We start from the raw sequence: 16,685 nt of genomic DNA on the forward strand, positions 1-16,685 counted from the left end.
GAAGTAGATATAAAGATTTAAGTATCCAATCAATGACTTCTATTTTCTCATATATTTAACTCTTTAAGCACACCTTTTTAATTCACAAACTGTTTAATGCTTCCAAACATTTTAAGGGATTTATTTACTTTCACTTTTTCTGTATAGGTCTGCTACCTGCACATGATGCTGTGTTGCAGTGCCTCTGGAATCAGAAGCAGTCATCAGAGCCCCCAGGATGATTGTTAACAGGAATGGGTGTTGGGAATCCAACCTGCATCCTCTTAACTGTTGATCCATCTCTTCTGTCCCATATCTAAACTCTATTTTCTTTTACACTTAATAAGTACCCTGTTTGAACGTTATGCAGGTATCAAAATATCTTAAGTCAGTATCCAGCCTACATCTTAATTTTCCATGTAGAAGTAAAAAGTTGTCATTTTCAGCTAAAATGTACAATGACATGTTGAAGAGAAATGGTCTTCTGGATTTCTATGAATAATTTATTTGCAAAGAAGTTTAAAAATGAAGCAATAGATAAATTGTATAATAGTTATACATTTTTTAAGCATTAAAGTATTTGGTATCTGTGGCTGGTAAGCATCAGTAGGGAAATGTTTATAATGTATCTTGAAGTTCAGTTGAAGTTCAACAGATATTTTGGGAGCTTAAATATGTTTAAAATGTGTTTGGTTGTTGTTGGGGTGCAGAGGATGAAAGAATAAAAACAAAAATCTAAGTGAAACAGCACATCTGTAAAAAGAAACTATGTATCTATACATGATATAGATAAAGATGATATAGATATCAATGGAGAATTGAAATGAAAATTTTTCATACATAAGAAAGTTGTTTAGCTTCATATAGAAAATCAGAACTACAGAAATTGTGAACTCTAGAAGCAATAATTAGAAATAAATATACTTGTTAACAAATTTTCCTTCTTAAAAGTACTCACTGGTGTAGACGAGTTGAAAGCCTTCATCTGTCCCTTCAGAGTCAGAATTAAACTCTAGCCAGAGCTGATTCGATGTGCTGCTCAGGGTCAGCCCTCTCATAGACGCTCCCGTGAAAGCACCCAGCAGGTGCGTTGTTTTATCTTTTCCATCATAAATCTGAAAAATATATTTATAATTAAAATATGTGAGATCAAATAACCAGTCATAAAGTAATATGTATGTATGTATTATGTATATCTACAAAGAGTGACAACTAATTTTATTTTTCCCAAGAGGGTATTATTGAACAAAAAGGAAATAAGTGACTTTCACAAACAGGAAAGGAAGATTCCACCTGAATAATTCTAAAGTTCAAATAATTATTAGACTAATTGTTTAGTCTGAAGATACATATCAACTTCAACTACTGTGTAACTTTGTTTCTAAGGAAACAATATTTTTATGACTTAAAGATTATAAAGTAACATATAAAGGCAGACCTATCAGAAGTACACCAGACTTCTCAACAGAGACTCAAAAAACAGAAGATCTTGGGCAGATGTCATACAGACCCTAAGAGAACACAAAAAATAGACCAGGCTACTATAATTAGCAAAACTCTCAGTTACCATAGCCGGAGAAACCAAGATATTTCATGACAAAAACAAATTTACAAAATACCCTTCCACAAATCCAACCCTACGAAGGATAATACTTAAAAGACTTCAACGCAAGGAGAGAAACCATACCAAAAAAAAGGAAGAAATTAATCATCTTTCAACAAAACCAAAAGAAGATAGCTGCACAAATATAATTCCACCTCTAACAAGAAAAATAATAGAAAGCAACAATCAGTTTTCCTTAATATCTCTTAACATCAATGGATTCAATTCCCAATAAAAAGACATAGACTAACAGACTGGATAGGTAAACAAGACTCAGCATTTTTCTGCATACAGGAAATGTACCTCAGTGACAAAGACAGACACTACCTCACAGTAAAAGGCTAGAATTTTTTTTTCAAGCAAATGGTACCAAGAAGCAAGCCAGAGTAGCCATTCTAATATCAAATAAAATGAAATTTCAACCAAATGTCATCAAAAAAGATAAGACAAGATACTTCATACTCACTGAAGGAAAATTCTACCAAGATGAAATCTCAATTGTGAACATCTATGATCCATATGTAAGAACACCCACGTTCATAAAAGATACTTTACTAAAGCTCAAAGCACACATTGTACCACACACAATAATAGTGGGAGATGTCAACACCCTACTCTCAGTAATGGAGAGATCATGGAAACAGAAACTAAGCAGAGACCCAGTGAAAATAACAGAAGTTATGAACCAAATGGCTTTAATAGATGTCTGTAGAACATTTCATCCTAAAACAAAACCATATAGCTTCTTCTCATGGTAACTTCTCAAAAATTGACCATATAAACAGCCACAAAACAGGCCTCAACAGATACAAGAAGATTAAAATAATCCCATGCATCCTATCAGATCACTACAGACTAAAGCTAGTCTTCAATAACAACAAATCAACAGAAATTCCCACATATTCATGGAAGCTGAACAATGATCTACTCAATGATAACTTGGTCAAGAAAGAAAAAAAGAAATTAAATACTTTTTAGAATTTAAAGAAAATGAAAGCATAACAAATCCAGACATACCGGACACTGTGAAAGCAGTGCTAAGAGAAAAACTCATAGCTTTGAGTGTCTCCAAAAAGAAACTGGAGAGAGCATGCACTAACAGCTTGACAGCACACCAGAAAGCTCTAGAACAAAAAGAAGTGAATACACCCAAGAGGAACGGACTGTAGGAAATATTCAAACACAGGGCTGAAATTAACCAAGTACAAACAAAAAGAACTGGATAAAGAATCAACAAAACCAGAACTTTGTCTTGGAGAAAATAAACAAGATATATAAACTCTGGGCCAGACTAATCAAAGGGCAAAGAGACATTATCCAAATTAACAAAATCAGAAATGAAAAGGGGACATAACAAGAGAAGGGAAATTAAAAAAACAAAAAAACAAAAAAACATCAGATCCTTCTATAAAAGCCTATATTCAACAAAACTGGAAAATCTGGAGGAAATGAACAGTTTATATTATACCTGGAAACAAAATATCTTTAATTTATTTCTTTCCAGTCCAGTCATTATCCCCCTCCAACTCTGCCTTAAACAACTCCTCACCTCATTCCTCCTCCTCTATCAGTACCCCACCCATACCCCAGTCTCCAAGAGGATGTCCCCACATCCTACCTCACCTCACCCATCCCACCCTGCCAGACCACGTCGCTCCGTGGGGCCTCAAGTCTCTCAAGGGTTAGGTGCATCTTATTGCACTGAGGCCAAACTAGGCAGTCTTCTGCATATGTGTCAGTTTCAGATGATGGAATTATGTCCCATGCTCATGAATTAAAGGCAGGATTAAAATTGTAAAAATGGCCATCTTGCCAAAAGCCACCTATAGATTCAATGCAATCCCCATCAAAGAAAGAGCAATTTACAAATTCATTTGAAATAACAAAAAACCCAGGATAGCAAAAACTATTCCCAACAATAAAAGAACATCTAGGGGAACCACCATGCCTTACCTCAAGCTGTATTACAGAGCAATAGTGATAAAAATTGTATGGTATTGGTACAGAGACAGGCAGGTAGACAATGGAGGAGAATTGAAAACTCAGAAATGACAGACACACATATGGTCACTTGATATTTAACAAAGGAGTTAAAACTATCCAGTGGTAAAAGACAGCAATTTTTTTTTACTTTACTTTTTATTTGATATTTTTATATATATTTCAAATGTTATTCCTTTTCCCAGTATCCTGTCCATAAGCTTACTATCCCATCCCCCTCTACCTTCTGCTGTAAGGGTGTTCCCTCTCCCCAACCACCCTGCCTTCCCGCCTCCGTGCTCTGACATTCCCCTACACTGGAGGGGTCCAGACTTGACAGGACAAAGGGTTTCTCCTCCCATTGGTGCGCAAGAAGGCCATTCTCTGCTACATACGCAGCTGGACCCATGGATCTGTCCATGTGTACTTTTGGGTAGTGGTTTAGTCACTGGGAGTTCTGGTTGGTTGGTATTTTTGTTCTTATGGGGTTGCAAGCCCCTTTATCTCCTTCAATCCTTTCTCTAACTCCCCCATAGGGGACCCTGTTCTCAGTTCAAGGGTCTGCTGCTAGCATTCACCTCTGTATTTGTCACGCTCTGACTGAGCCTTTCAGGAGACAGCTATATTAGGCTCAAGTCAGCATGCACTTCGTGGCTTCACCAATATTGTTTATGTTTGGTGGTTGTACATATATGGGCTGGATCCCCAGGTGGGGCAGGCCCTGAAAGGTCATTCCTTCGGTCTCTGCTCCAAACTTTGTCTCCATATCTCCTCCTTTGAATATGTTTGTTTCCCCTTTTAAGAAGGACTGAAGCATCGATTCTTTGGTCTTCCTTTTCTTGAGCTTCTTGTAGTCTGTGGATTGTATCTTGGGTAATTCGAGCATTGGGGCTAATAACCACTTATCGGTGAGTGCATACCATGAGTGGTTTTTTATGATTGGTTTATCGCACTCAGGATGATATTTTCCAATTCTGTCCATTTGCCTATGAATTTCATGAAGTCATTTTTTTGATAGCTGTGTAGTACACTGTTGTATAGATGTGCCATATTTTTTGTACCTATTCCTCTGTGGAAGGGCATGTGGGTTTTTTCCAGCTTCTGGCTATTATAAATAAGGCTGCTATAAACACAGTGGAGCAAGGCTCCTTGTTGTATTTTGCAGCACCCTTTGGGTATATGCTCAGGAGTAGAATAGCTTGGTCCTCAGGTAGTCCAATATACAGTTTCTGAGGAACCTCCAGACTAACTTCCAGAGTGGTTGTACCAGCTTGCAATCCCATCAACAATGGAGGAGTGTTCCTCTTTCTCCACATCATTGCCAGCATCTGTTGTCACCTGAGGTTTTGATCTTAGCCATTCTGACTGGTTTGTAGTGGATTGGTACCTGACAACTGGAAGTCAACATGTAGAAGAATGCAAATCGATCCATTCTTATCACCTTATACAAAGCACAAATCTAAGGACATCAAGGACCTACACATCAAACCAGATACACTCAGACTAAAGAAGAAAAAGTAGGGAAGAGCCTCAAACACAAAGGCAGTGGAGAAATTTTCTTGAACAGAAAATCAATGGCTTATGCTTTAAGATCAAGAATCGGAAAATGGGACCTCATAAAATTAGAAACTTTCTGTAAGGCAAAGGACACTCTCATTAGGACAAAATGGCAACTAACAGTTTGGAAAAATACCTTTACTAATCCTACATCTGAGAGAGGGCTAATACTTAATATATACAAAGAACTCAAGAAGTTAGACTCCAGTGAACCAAATAACCCTATTAAAAATGGAATATAGAGCTAAACAAAGAATTCGCAGCTGAGGAATACCAAATGGCTGAGAAGCACCTAAAGATATGTTCAACTTCCTTAGTCATCAGGGAAATGCAATCAAAACAATCCTCAGATTCCACCTTATACTAGTTAGAATGGCTAAGATCAAAAACTCAGGTGATAACAGATGCTGGCAAGGATATTGAGAAAGAGTAACACTCCTCCATTGTTGGTGGGATTGCAAGTGCTGGTACAAGCACTCTGGAAATCAGTCTGGAGGTTCCTCAGAAAATTGGACATTGTACTACCTGAGGACCCAGCTATACCTCTCTTTGGGCATATACCAAAAGATGCCCCAACATATAACAAAGACACATGTTCCACCATGTTCATAGCAGCCTTATTTATAATAGCCAGAAGCTGGAAAGAACCAGATGCCCTTCCAGAGAATAGATACAGAAAAATGTGGCACATCTACACAGGAGTACTACTCAGCTATCAAAAAAGTGACCTCATTAAATTGATAGGCAAATGGACAGAATTGGAAAATATCATCCTGAGTGAGGTAACCCAATCACAGAAGAACACACATGGTATATACTCACTGATTAGTGGATATTAGCCCAAAAGCTCTGAATACCCAAGAGACAATTCTCAGACCACATGAAGCTCAAGAACACGGAAGACCAAAATGTGGATGCATCAGTCCTTCTTATAAGGGAGAACAAAATACTCATGGGTGGAAATACAGGGACAAAGAGTGGAGTAGCGACCAAAGAAAAGGTCATCCAGATTGTCACACCTGGGGATCTATCTCATGTTTCCACCAAACCCAGTTACTATTGCTGATGCCAAGAAGTACTTGCTGACAGGAACCTGATATAGATGTCTCCTGAAAGGCTCTGCCAGATTCTTACTGATACAGATGAGGATGTTTGCAGCTAACCATCAGACTGAGTGTGAGACCCCAATGGAGGAACGAGAGAAAGGACTGAAGGAGCCGAAGGAGTTTGCAACCCCATAGGAAGAACAACAATATCAACCAACCATACCCTCTAGAACTCCAAGGGACTAAAACACCATTGAATAAGTACACATGGAGGGACCCATGGTACCGGATGCATATGTAGCAGAAGATGGCATTGTCTGGCATCTTCGGCCAACCTGGGCCTAAATGCCATTTTATTTTTTAAAAAGGCAGATTTTGATTTCCAATATATACCAATGCAGTCTTTTGAAATTTTCAGGATGCATAACATATTCTGTTCTAACCACATTAACCCAATCTTTCTCTACATAAAAATGCTGAATTCTGCTGTAGGGAGGACCTTTCTGCTCTCTGCACATGTGACTTTTGCACTCTATAGCCTCCCACTCACTCTGTAGGCTCTTAGAGCTTATTTACATTTTAAATTTCCATAGAAGGGAACATGGAAGTATAAGAGACAAAATGAGGCAGAAGTTATCTGGAATTAGAGTCAGCAGTGTTGATGAATACCTATGAATAAATAACAGTGGTTTCTATTTCTTATAAAGCTTTTATATCAGTACAAACACATTGTGCTTTAGTTATTTGGTATTATATAGAGGTCTGTATAGATCTCTTGAAATTATCAGGACATAAATTGTATTCAAGTCATCCAAATACCATTCCACTTTACTTATCAGCAAGAGTCTGTCTGTCTAAAGAAAAGTAACATCAACAACAAACAAACACAAAAGTTGAGATATTGTCTGAAATATATTTAGTTTGATTAACTGATTTTATAAATCAATATTGTGATCAATATTGTGAGTCTTCTTCTGAAAGTATTGCTTTAATCATGCGATGTACTATATAGTTATACATGCTATGTTTACAGCACACATTTACAATCAAGTCATCTTGCTCAGAGGTTCTCCATGAATTCAGAGTTCAAAGCTGGGCTGGGCTAGATGACCAAGCTTGTTCTGGCTATTAAGGGATTGAGCTGAAGTGGAATACAAAGGTAGACAAAGGCTAAAGAATGAATGATCCCTGGCCTTATGCTCTTACTATTTGTGCTTTATTAAAGGACAGTTTGTCTTCTCTTTAACTCTGTGTTATACTAAGTGCTAGAAATTTAATTCTTTCTTACTGTTTTGTGTTAATATAAGGACTGGAAAATTAACTTTCTTTTTATTTTATGCTTTACTAAGCACTGGAAACGTAATTCTTTCTTACTGTTCTGTGCTTAAAATAAGCTCTGGGAACTTAAAGCTTTATACTTTAAAAAGTACTGGTCTTTTACCCTGTAACATTCTTATTATTTGTGCTTAAATAAGTGCTGATTTCTGGAGATTAACATATCCTGTTTACCAGCTTGAATTAAGTAAAGGTAATTGCTAGTGCTCCTTTCTCTGGTGAGTCAACCAAGGGTCCCTTGTTGGCCAAAAGAAGAGGCTCATTAACTCTTTTTGTACCAAAAAAAGAAAAGTGAGAACTCACTCACACAGATGACACATACACCAGGTGAAGCAGAAATAGTGACACCATCTTTCTTTATTGCTTTCAGCTTTTTATAGCTCTTAGACCAAATTTCTCTGGGTAATAAAGAATAACTTCATATATATATAAAATGGAGGTTTACAGAAGGATGTGAATAACAAGTTGAAGGAGTGAAAGCAGTGTTTCATTCTGTAAGCTCATTGTAAGTTCGCATCAATAGTTTTTACATGGCCTTAGTTTCTCACAGTGCACACCTGCAGCTCCATCCTTGGTTCTGACCTATAATGAATGTTTTTTCTGAATCACAAATTTGTGTCAAGCTTATTTCTTTTTTTAGTGTAATTGTGGAAACTTGTGTATTCCTTATTATGAAGTCTTTACTAACTATTTATGAGGAATGTGTGTACTCTTTTCTTGATTCTAACTTTTTACATCTTTCTAGCAAAACAAGTAAAATCATCTCTTAAAACTTTCTTCATAAAATTATTTGAATCAAAGCATGAATATTATTAAATCTTCAATTCATATAAACAACATAAGTACATGAAAGTTCATCTTTAGGTACGTTGATCTGCAATAAGTCTTTTTAATGCTCAGAAGTACTAAGGCTTCATGAAGCATTGCTGAGATGAAGTCTCTTGGGCACTGGCCTCTGTGAGTCCACCCTTCATAAGCCACGCACAAATGTTGGCCCACCTATGGGAAGGTCACCTGCTAGACTTAGCCTTTCCTAGATGGCTCCTGACACATTGCTCTTTTATTAAAAAATAGGCCAATATTGCCCGTTTCTCTCTACATATATCATATATTACATATAATATAACATTCAATATATTATTTATTTATATATGTAATATAAATTTTTATCAATTTCAATCAAGAAATACATCTTCCTTTTAGAAAATAAATTTTAAGGTACTTTTCAAAACATAGTTTACAATATAATATTTAATAAATAAGGAAGTGAAAGAAAAAGGATTTGGGGATAAAAATGACCTTAGTTTCAGTTGATTGTATTGAACAGTCACAAAACTTCACAGGCTACTCTATATTTAGAAACATAGAATCAGAAAGTAGAACGAAAATGGGGTTAAAATATCATAGCATTAAGCTTGATATTCCAGCTACGTAATTTTACTAGTATCCATATACCCACTAAGTCAAAGTGAAAAAGCATTATGGGATTAGAAAGATATGCGGGGTTTTCTTAAATGACTTATATATTGTATGTGAGTATACTGTCACTGTCTTCAGACACACCAGAAGAGGACATCAGATCCCATTACAGATGGTTGTGAGCCACCTGATGTGGTTGCTGGGAATTGAACTCAGGACCTCTGGAAGAGTAGTCAGTGCTTTTAACCACTGAGTCATCTCTCCAGCCTGAAAGATTTGTTTTTTAAAGAGCATTATAGTAATCAGGCAATGAAGCTGATCTTGCTAATATATCTGTTCAAACATATTAACATATATTTGTATGAAAGTATAAGGACAAGAAGAAGGCAAAGCTGAGCTACCAAAGACAAATTGTTGATAAATTAAGCATGGAGGTATGCATACATCTAAGAAAACAACCCAAAACAATTGCTTTTTTCACTCAAAAGAAAGCTATATTAAAAAGAGATGATGAAATTACATCTGATCAGAAAGACCCAAATAGAGCATTTCTTTCAGATTGTTACCCTTTGTTTTCCTATTTTAAATATGATAAAATCTTTGGGTGTGTATTTTATTTAATATGGTCTATTCTAAAAAAGTAGCATAATTTCTCTTACATTGTTTCAAGAAATAATACCTAATAAATTTAAGTTTATGGAACTCACTGTCCAGACTTTCATTTGTTTTAAAAATACCCAGTTCATTTACTCATGTTACACAAGAAATAACTAGACTTCAATCTCATTTTGTTTCAATATTCTATCTAATCAGTGCCTGAAATCAGTCGATGCATGCAGAACCCTTTCAGGAATCAGGTCAAGCTTCATGATGACAGCTTGCTCAATATCCCTCAAAGCTCTCTCTGAGTCACCAGATGCCTTTAGTATTAGAAGACCTCTGCTTTCATTTTTAAGAATTATAAAGGCATTTTTTCTAAATTTTATATGCTTTCATGTGTACCATTGTAAGCCTGGTGTCCATAGAGGTCAGATGAGAGTGTCTGTAACTCTCCAACTGGAATCAAAGGTTGTTGTGATCTAAAATGTGAATTTTGCCTCGTTTGAAAAAACAGCAAATGCATTTAACCACATCATGATCTCTTCGGCCCCTATTTTTAAGGATAGAGGAAATTAGGTTTCATGTGAATCAGAGAATCAAAAGTAAATGTAAATGAGTAAAAGACAGAAGAAGGTCAGACATCTACCCATGAGTCACCTTTGGAACCTCCAAATGTCTTCTTTTGTTGAAACTATGGTCATTTTCTTTCTGAGTAATTTGAAAACATAAACATGTTCTTCAAATATGGTGAATTAATTGTCAAAGTTTAAATGTAAAAGGAAGATCAATTTTCCAATGCTTATGATAAAAATTATCTAACCTAAGTCTAATCTTTTTTCGAGGATACTATAAAATTGAATAGGGATTCAATTTTGTTTAAATTCAGTTATTTAACTCAATGCTATGAAGTATTATGCTTCAATAAGAAAACTGGGGCACAATGAAGGATTTATTGCTGAACAGTTCTGATGATAAAATGGGTTAAATTTCAATGGATCCTTAATGTTCTCTAACTAGTTACAGGTTACTTAATCTTCCAGCCAACACAGAATGAGAATGACATTCATGAGGTCTAGTGTGGTGGCATTACCATGGCATTTGGAGTGCTTCTGAATGAACAGATAGAAAAGATTATCAGTGAATAGCTTGCAAAATTGGCAATTATGTGTGATGAACCAAAGAGGTCACTTATGGCCAACAAAATGTTATACAACCAGCTTTCAAATTTGGGGATTGTGTCCAAGTACACCCAATTATAAGTTTTTAAAAGTAGTTCTTGTTGTTTTTAAAAGTTTGACAAACTTTCCTGGAAAGGGTTAGATAAATATTTAAGGCTTTTTGAGCCCCTAGTGTCCTTAGTACCTCTTGCCCAGTCTTGTTCTTGCAGCAAAAAAGAAGATAATATGTAAATGAGTGAATATGGCTTTCTTCCAACAATGTTTTATTTACAAAACCAGATGCCAGCTACAGTTATGAGACATGCTTGTAATCCCAGCTATTTAGGGGTCTGAGGCAAATAGATCACTTGAGCTCCAGAATTCAAGGCCATTTTAGGCAAGCATAAGGAGACTCCAAACCCCTCATCTTTAAAAAAACAAACAAACCAACAACCAATAAAAACAAAAGGTGTCAAACCCAAATTGCCACTAGGTTCTCCTTCCTTCTACCTGATTTCAGAGAAGTATATAAACACCTACTATAAAATATGCAGTATTCATTAGTACAAATTCCATGTAATGTTAATTCTTATAGAACATTTCATTGTTTTTGACAAATGTTTATACATGTAAGTTTTGATTACAACTGAAAGTTAGAGTTAAGAAAGAAATTGTAAATAGGTGGAAATATTATATGAGAACATGGTTTGATTGCAACTTTATTATTTAGTAAGGTAATGAGCAATGAGTTTATAAAGCTTAGTGTCATATTTAATAAGAAATAAAAACATTTCAAGACATTTGGTACTATTGCAGTATCATGTCTAAGATAAAGCCCGTTTCCAGTTAAAGCAACTTAATGAATGAAACAGCAAGTGAGGCTAGACTGTGTGCAGTGCTTATTTTTCACATGATCTGTAGTCAGTGTCAAAGCAATATCATAGCATGTGTATCTTGGAAAAGACACCACTGTGGGGCAAGTACAGCTGCAGAGGAATGGGACTGGAACAAGAGAGAAGACATGCACAAATACTGAAAATTTTATCTTGAGACCAGCAGGAGTAGGAACCTCTTTCTCCCTGCTTTGGGTTTGCCCGCCCCAGGGCACATAGCCCTAAGACCTCCCAACCCCCAATACCACTGAGGTAGTCATGTAGCCTGGTGGCCAAATAACAGGCTAAATTTCTCCGCTCACTATAAGGGCATGTCCAGTAGGTACCTGGAATTCCTCTTCATGCAAATGAAGAGTTCCCAGCACTTCAGTCCCAGCCAATAATGTACAATTACCCTGAAAACTCCTACCCACCCCCCATGGGTTTATATATCCCTTTTTATCCCTCAAAAAAGCTGTACCAGAGTTCCTATGAACTCATCTGTCTGCACGCCCGTCCTTCCTTTCTGGCAGAACCAGGTCACGTACCATGACAGAGTTTTTGCTAAGAGATTCTAAACACAAAAACCTTTGTAAAGCTTAAGGTTTTATTTTAGTAATTATAATGGTGTTCAGTTTTTATCTTAGTCTCAGGAAGTGATGCTTTGCATAAACTACAGTGTCTTTGAAAAGAAGGTTGTACTTTGGAAAGAACGAAGGAACTCCCTTGGAGTTTGGCCAAAGCTCTTGCAGAGAGCTCCCGAAATGATAAAGGCTATTGTCATTGCTTTTGCTCACCTTCCAAGCTTGGTGATAAGATCATGTTGCTGATGATGTCTTATACATTGTCTGTAAGATGTTAGTGAATCTGGTACTCACCGGGATGTTTTCTCCCTACTAATTAGTTAGTTGTCACTACTAAAAGGATTCTCTGTAGACTGCTAGGGAAAACATGTCATCGACAGTCTTATACACTTGTGAACTCTGAGAAATAGATGGTGTTGCAAGATAGTTCATAGTTTCAATCATAAGGCTATCTTGGGAGCGGCCATCTGCTTTCATATTGGATTTAAGACCTTCTCCACAGGAACAAATGAATGGTGGTACTGCAAATATGCCTTTGAACCTACATTTGGAGTTCACTGGATTTATGGGTGAAAGTACTATCATTTTATTAGATTGACATAGAATCAAACTGTTCTTTAAGTAGATATTGTGGTTACACAAAGCAAGTGTGTGTGTGTAGTATTCGGATACAAGTGTGTCACTTGTCTTGCACCCCCTTCCTAAGATTCAGGAGTGATAGTGATATAGTGAGCAGTACGATGATAGGACCCAGAGGTCACAGAGCACCAGACTGAAACAATGGCTTCAGGACATGACAGAACTACTCCATCTGTGAAACCCCAGCAGCCGTGGTAGCCTGAAGGAGATCGGTACAAGACCTAACATTCAGAAATGGAGACTAGAATGGTTCACAAGCCTTGGGCCATAGCATAGGAAGCACTGGCATTCGATGGTGCCTGGGCTAGAAGGATTCACTTTTATTTAAAGGTGTGCCTGTAGGTAGGTTAAATATGTTCCAAACCGATGAATACATAGTCTGCACAAATGAAAATCAGTGAATTGAAAAAGAAGAGAAAACCAATTTTGCAGGATATGGGAGAAACAGAATGGGTTCAAAATAGAAAGAGGAAGCAAATGTGATTAAAATACTTTGTGTGAAATTCTCAAAAAATAATAAAAATTCTATATTTGTAAAAGTAAAGGATTTCTAAGTGATTGATGAAGACATAGGCATTGTCTTTGTCATCTACGCATATATGCAACTTTGTGGGTCTATACACACACGTGCAGGCAATGAACACTAACATAGTAAAAGACAGCTGCACATAGTGGCACAGTCCCTTAATACCAGCACAAAGACAGGTAGATTTTTGTGAGTTTGAGGCAAACCAGGTCTACATTGTAATTTCCAGGGCAGTCACAGATACAGAGAGGCCCTGTTTAAAAGAAATAAAATAAAAGAAAGAAATTTATCAGGTTTTTCAGCTGTTTGTGATTGGCAAGCATGGAATCATTTCTGCTAATTTTTTTTTTACTTTGTTTTTTCACAAAGTCATAATCATTTGCTTTGTTTGCATTTTGTGTAAGAAATGAGAGTTTCACTAACATTTATGCTGCGATAAATGAAAATAAAATGGAATAAAAGATTGCCTCACAATCTCTGCTAGACACTTTAAACAAACATTATAAAGATCCTGTAAAAAATAGAAACAAACATAAAAAGAGAAATAGTATTTCTGTTAGTCTGCCCTCAGATAGTACATATTCATTGTTGCTTGATTAAATCTTAGTATACTAAAAACTTCCTATGAACGTTAATGGGAATGGATTCATTATCTGTTAGTACATTTTACAAGTGAGGGCAAGGGAAGAAGCTATCAGCAGTCCTGCCATAGCCTATGACTACTGACAAAAACAAATGGCAGAGTATTCCAGACAGACCCAAAGCAATTAATGTAGGGGAGAACAAAGAAGTTAGTTTTTCATTTAGGTTTCTAAGACAGAACCTGCCTTTTATACCAACTGAGATGTACGGCACTGTAATAATTAGAAAAGAGACAAGATATATTTCTGGATTTTCTAGGAAGGCAGCTTAAGGCATTGACATGCTCCTTAATACAGGTAGGAAAGAAACATTTATAAATGACTAATGAAGCAAGTGGTTATGAGTCATTCACATGGCATCTGGTATAACTCAGTGTCAGATACTGAACAGACATAAAATAATTATTAGGTTGATACTAGAAAATAATATAGTGCCAAGAACTGGTAGATACAAATTAATTTGTAATTGGGAAAATAGGGATATTAGTGATGCCCAGCTACACTGGTGCCTGGACCTCAGTGTTAAAGAAGGGCTTAGTAGCTGGTCACCATGGAGCCTGTACCTTTCTTTATCCTCCATCTTTCTTCACCTCATCCTCTCATGTAGTCACTCAATACAATACTGGCCTCTTGTCCTTCTCAAAGTAAGATATGTCATATATATATCCATCCATCCATCCATACATACATACATACATACATACATACATACATACATACAGTAATAAAAGTACTTTCAGAAACAGATTAGAAAAATTTTCCTTTTTTCATATTATTATTTTGAAATTTTGCATCATGAACCTTGAACACACTTATTCCCTAGTCTTCATAGGTGTAGCCCCTGACTCTTGTGACCTCCTTGCCCTCAACTATCCGCCCCAAAACCCCAAGATAGAGGAAAAGAAAATAAGTACAATTTGCATTGCCCATAAACTCACTGGAATGGTCAAACTCCTGGTTGCCAGTCCCATGTATTGAAAACTGAGTCATTTGGCACCGGCATCCCCACCAGAAGCCGTCAATAAAATATTCTGCTTTTCAAAGGTACCATCTATTACATAAAATACACTTGGTTCAAATTAGTAGCTTCATCTTGTGTGCAGAAACAGTGGATATATTTGAAGCAGGTAAACAAGACTGGTAAGTGCCAGGAAGGATTTCCTGATGTTTATCTCATAAACATAATACTGGTGATATTTGTGTGTGATGTAGCTTAGTGGCTAGGTTTAAGCTTTTATGTTTTAATGTATTTTTCCACTGGCCTAAAATAAATCACTACCTCAATTGTATGTAAAGGCATTCAGTTAATAGTCACAGCCTTAACAAAAACCTTCCACTGCTATCAGCATGGAATATGTAACTTTATTTCAAAATTTGTAAAAGTGGAAAAATTGTTATTTGTCTTCAGAAAATGTTGAGGACTGAAAAATAGGAACCATTCTTTAAAACATTTCAAAATAATTTTATAGAAGTAATTGTTTTTCATCTGATAATTTATTTTTTATAAACTGTATTTATCAAAACTTTTCTACTGTAGAAACAAATCAGTAACTGTTCCAGCATTTACTTGAAAGACATTTGTTAGCTATATCCTTTAAAAGGACACCTCATTGAAGCAACATAGACAATATATCACTAAATATTATAAAAAGTCTTTTCTAAATCCATACACATTGATTTGCTAGGTTTAAATATACACAACAGTGACTTGTATCATAATTTTAGAAGTTGTTATATAGTAATAAAAATAATTTTATTTGGTAAAGTTAAAACACAAGCCATCATTTATTAACAATACCTAAACTTGTGACATAAGACAAGTTATCATAATTTATTTGTCTGAATAAAATGGTCATTCATATATTAGTTTTAAAATATCAAATTTTTATTGAATGAGATACTTTGCATAAATGTTTCATTATTTTGGTTATTTTAAAAGAAATACTGAAACATCATAAAATTTATGATTTTTTATCATAAAATGCACCAGAAGTAAAATATTATTTCAAATAAAATGACACTGATAATGTTATTTATGAAATGGTAAATGAATTTACATTTTGTTACATGTACAATTTACTGAAAACCTATTGAGGAAAGAGTACTTACTGATCAAAATACATCACAGTGGTCCACTTACCTTCAGAACATCCCCTTGGGCTAAATGAAATGTTCTGGCTGAAATATTGATGCCCTTTCCTGCTTGGACCTGAAGACTGTAAATGCATTCGTGGTTGTTTTCATAGTTCAGTGGGTAATTTGGAGAGAGGAGAATTCCCTCGTTATTTGTTGCAGATGCACCACATTCAGCTGTAGGTAAAACAGAATATTGAAGCACAGTTTAACAGAAAGCATTGCCTTTGCCAGATATATAATATTGTTTATGGTGTATAAATGCTTTGTATTTTACACAGATCCTATTTTTCTTGTTTCTCAAATGACTTAGGGAAAGGCAGAACTATTGCTTTGGAGAGGACACACCTACCTGTGGGAATTTATGGTAGATTTTACAAAATTATTGCATATGAGAGTGTGAAATGCAACATATCTCAAAGAGATCACTCAAATAGTTGGGCTTCTGATAAACACGATAAAAATGATATCCTTATGTAGATTTTAACTATTAATATTATCTTATTTATTCTTGCTTTTAAAGTTTTTCAAAGATTCTATTCTCTCAATAACTTACATCCTCTCTTTCAAGAATTTCAGTATTTTAAAAAAATGATACATAGTTAAAATCTACA

The 16,685-nt window shown here is 35.7% G+C and overlaps 1 protein-coding gene across 2 annotated transcripts in view; it reads right to left on the minus strand.

Moving 5' to 3' along the window:
- The window catches only part of Csmd3 (CUB and Sushi multiple domains 3), a 1,591,133-nt gene that overhangs the window by 338,875 nt on the left and 1,235,573 nt on the right, over window positions 1-16,685 (minus strand). For both annotated transcript variants that reach the window (XM_032915225.1, XM_032915219.1), the window contains 2 exons: window positions 16,079-16,248; window positions 938-1,094 (listed from right to left, as the gene is read on the minus strand). In XM_032915225.1, coding sequence (XP_032771116.1) covers window positions 938-1,094; window positions 16,079-16,248 — 327 coding nt within the window. The remainder of the gene's footprint in view (window positions 1-937; window positions 1,095-16,078; window positions 16,249-16,685) is intronic.

This window comes from Rattus rattus, chromosome 1, assembly GCF_011064425.1.
Source record: "Rattus rattus isolate New Zealand chromosome 1, Rrattus_CSIRO_v1, whole genome shotgun sequence".
NCBI classification, from domain to species: Eukaryota; Metazoa; Chordata; class Mammalia; order Rodentia; family Muridae; genus Rattus; species Rattus rattus.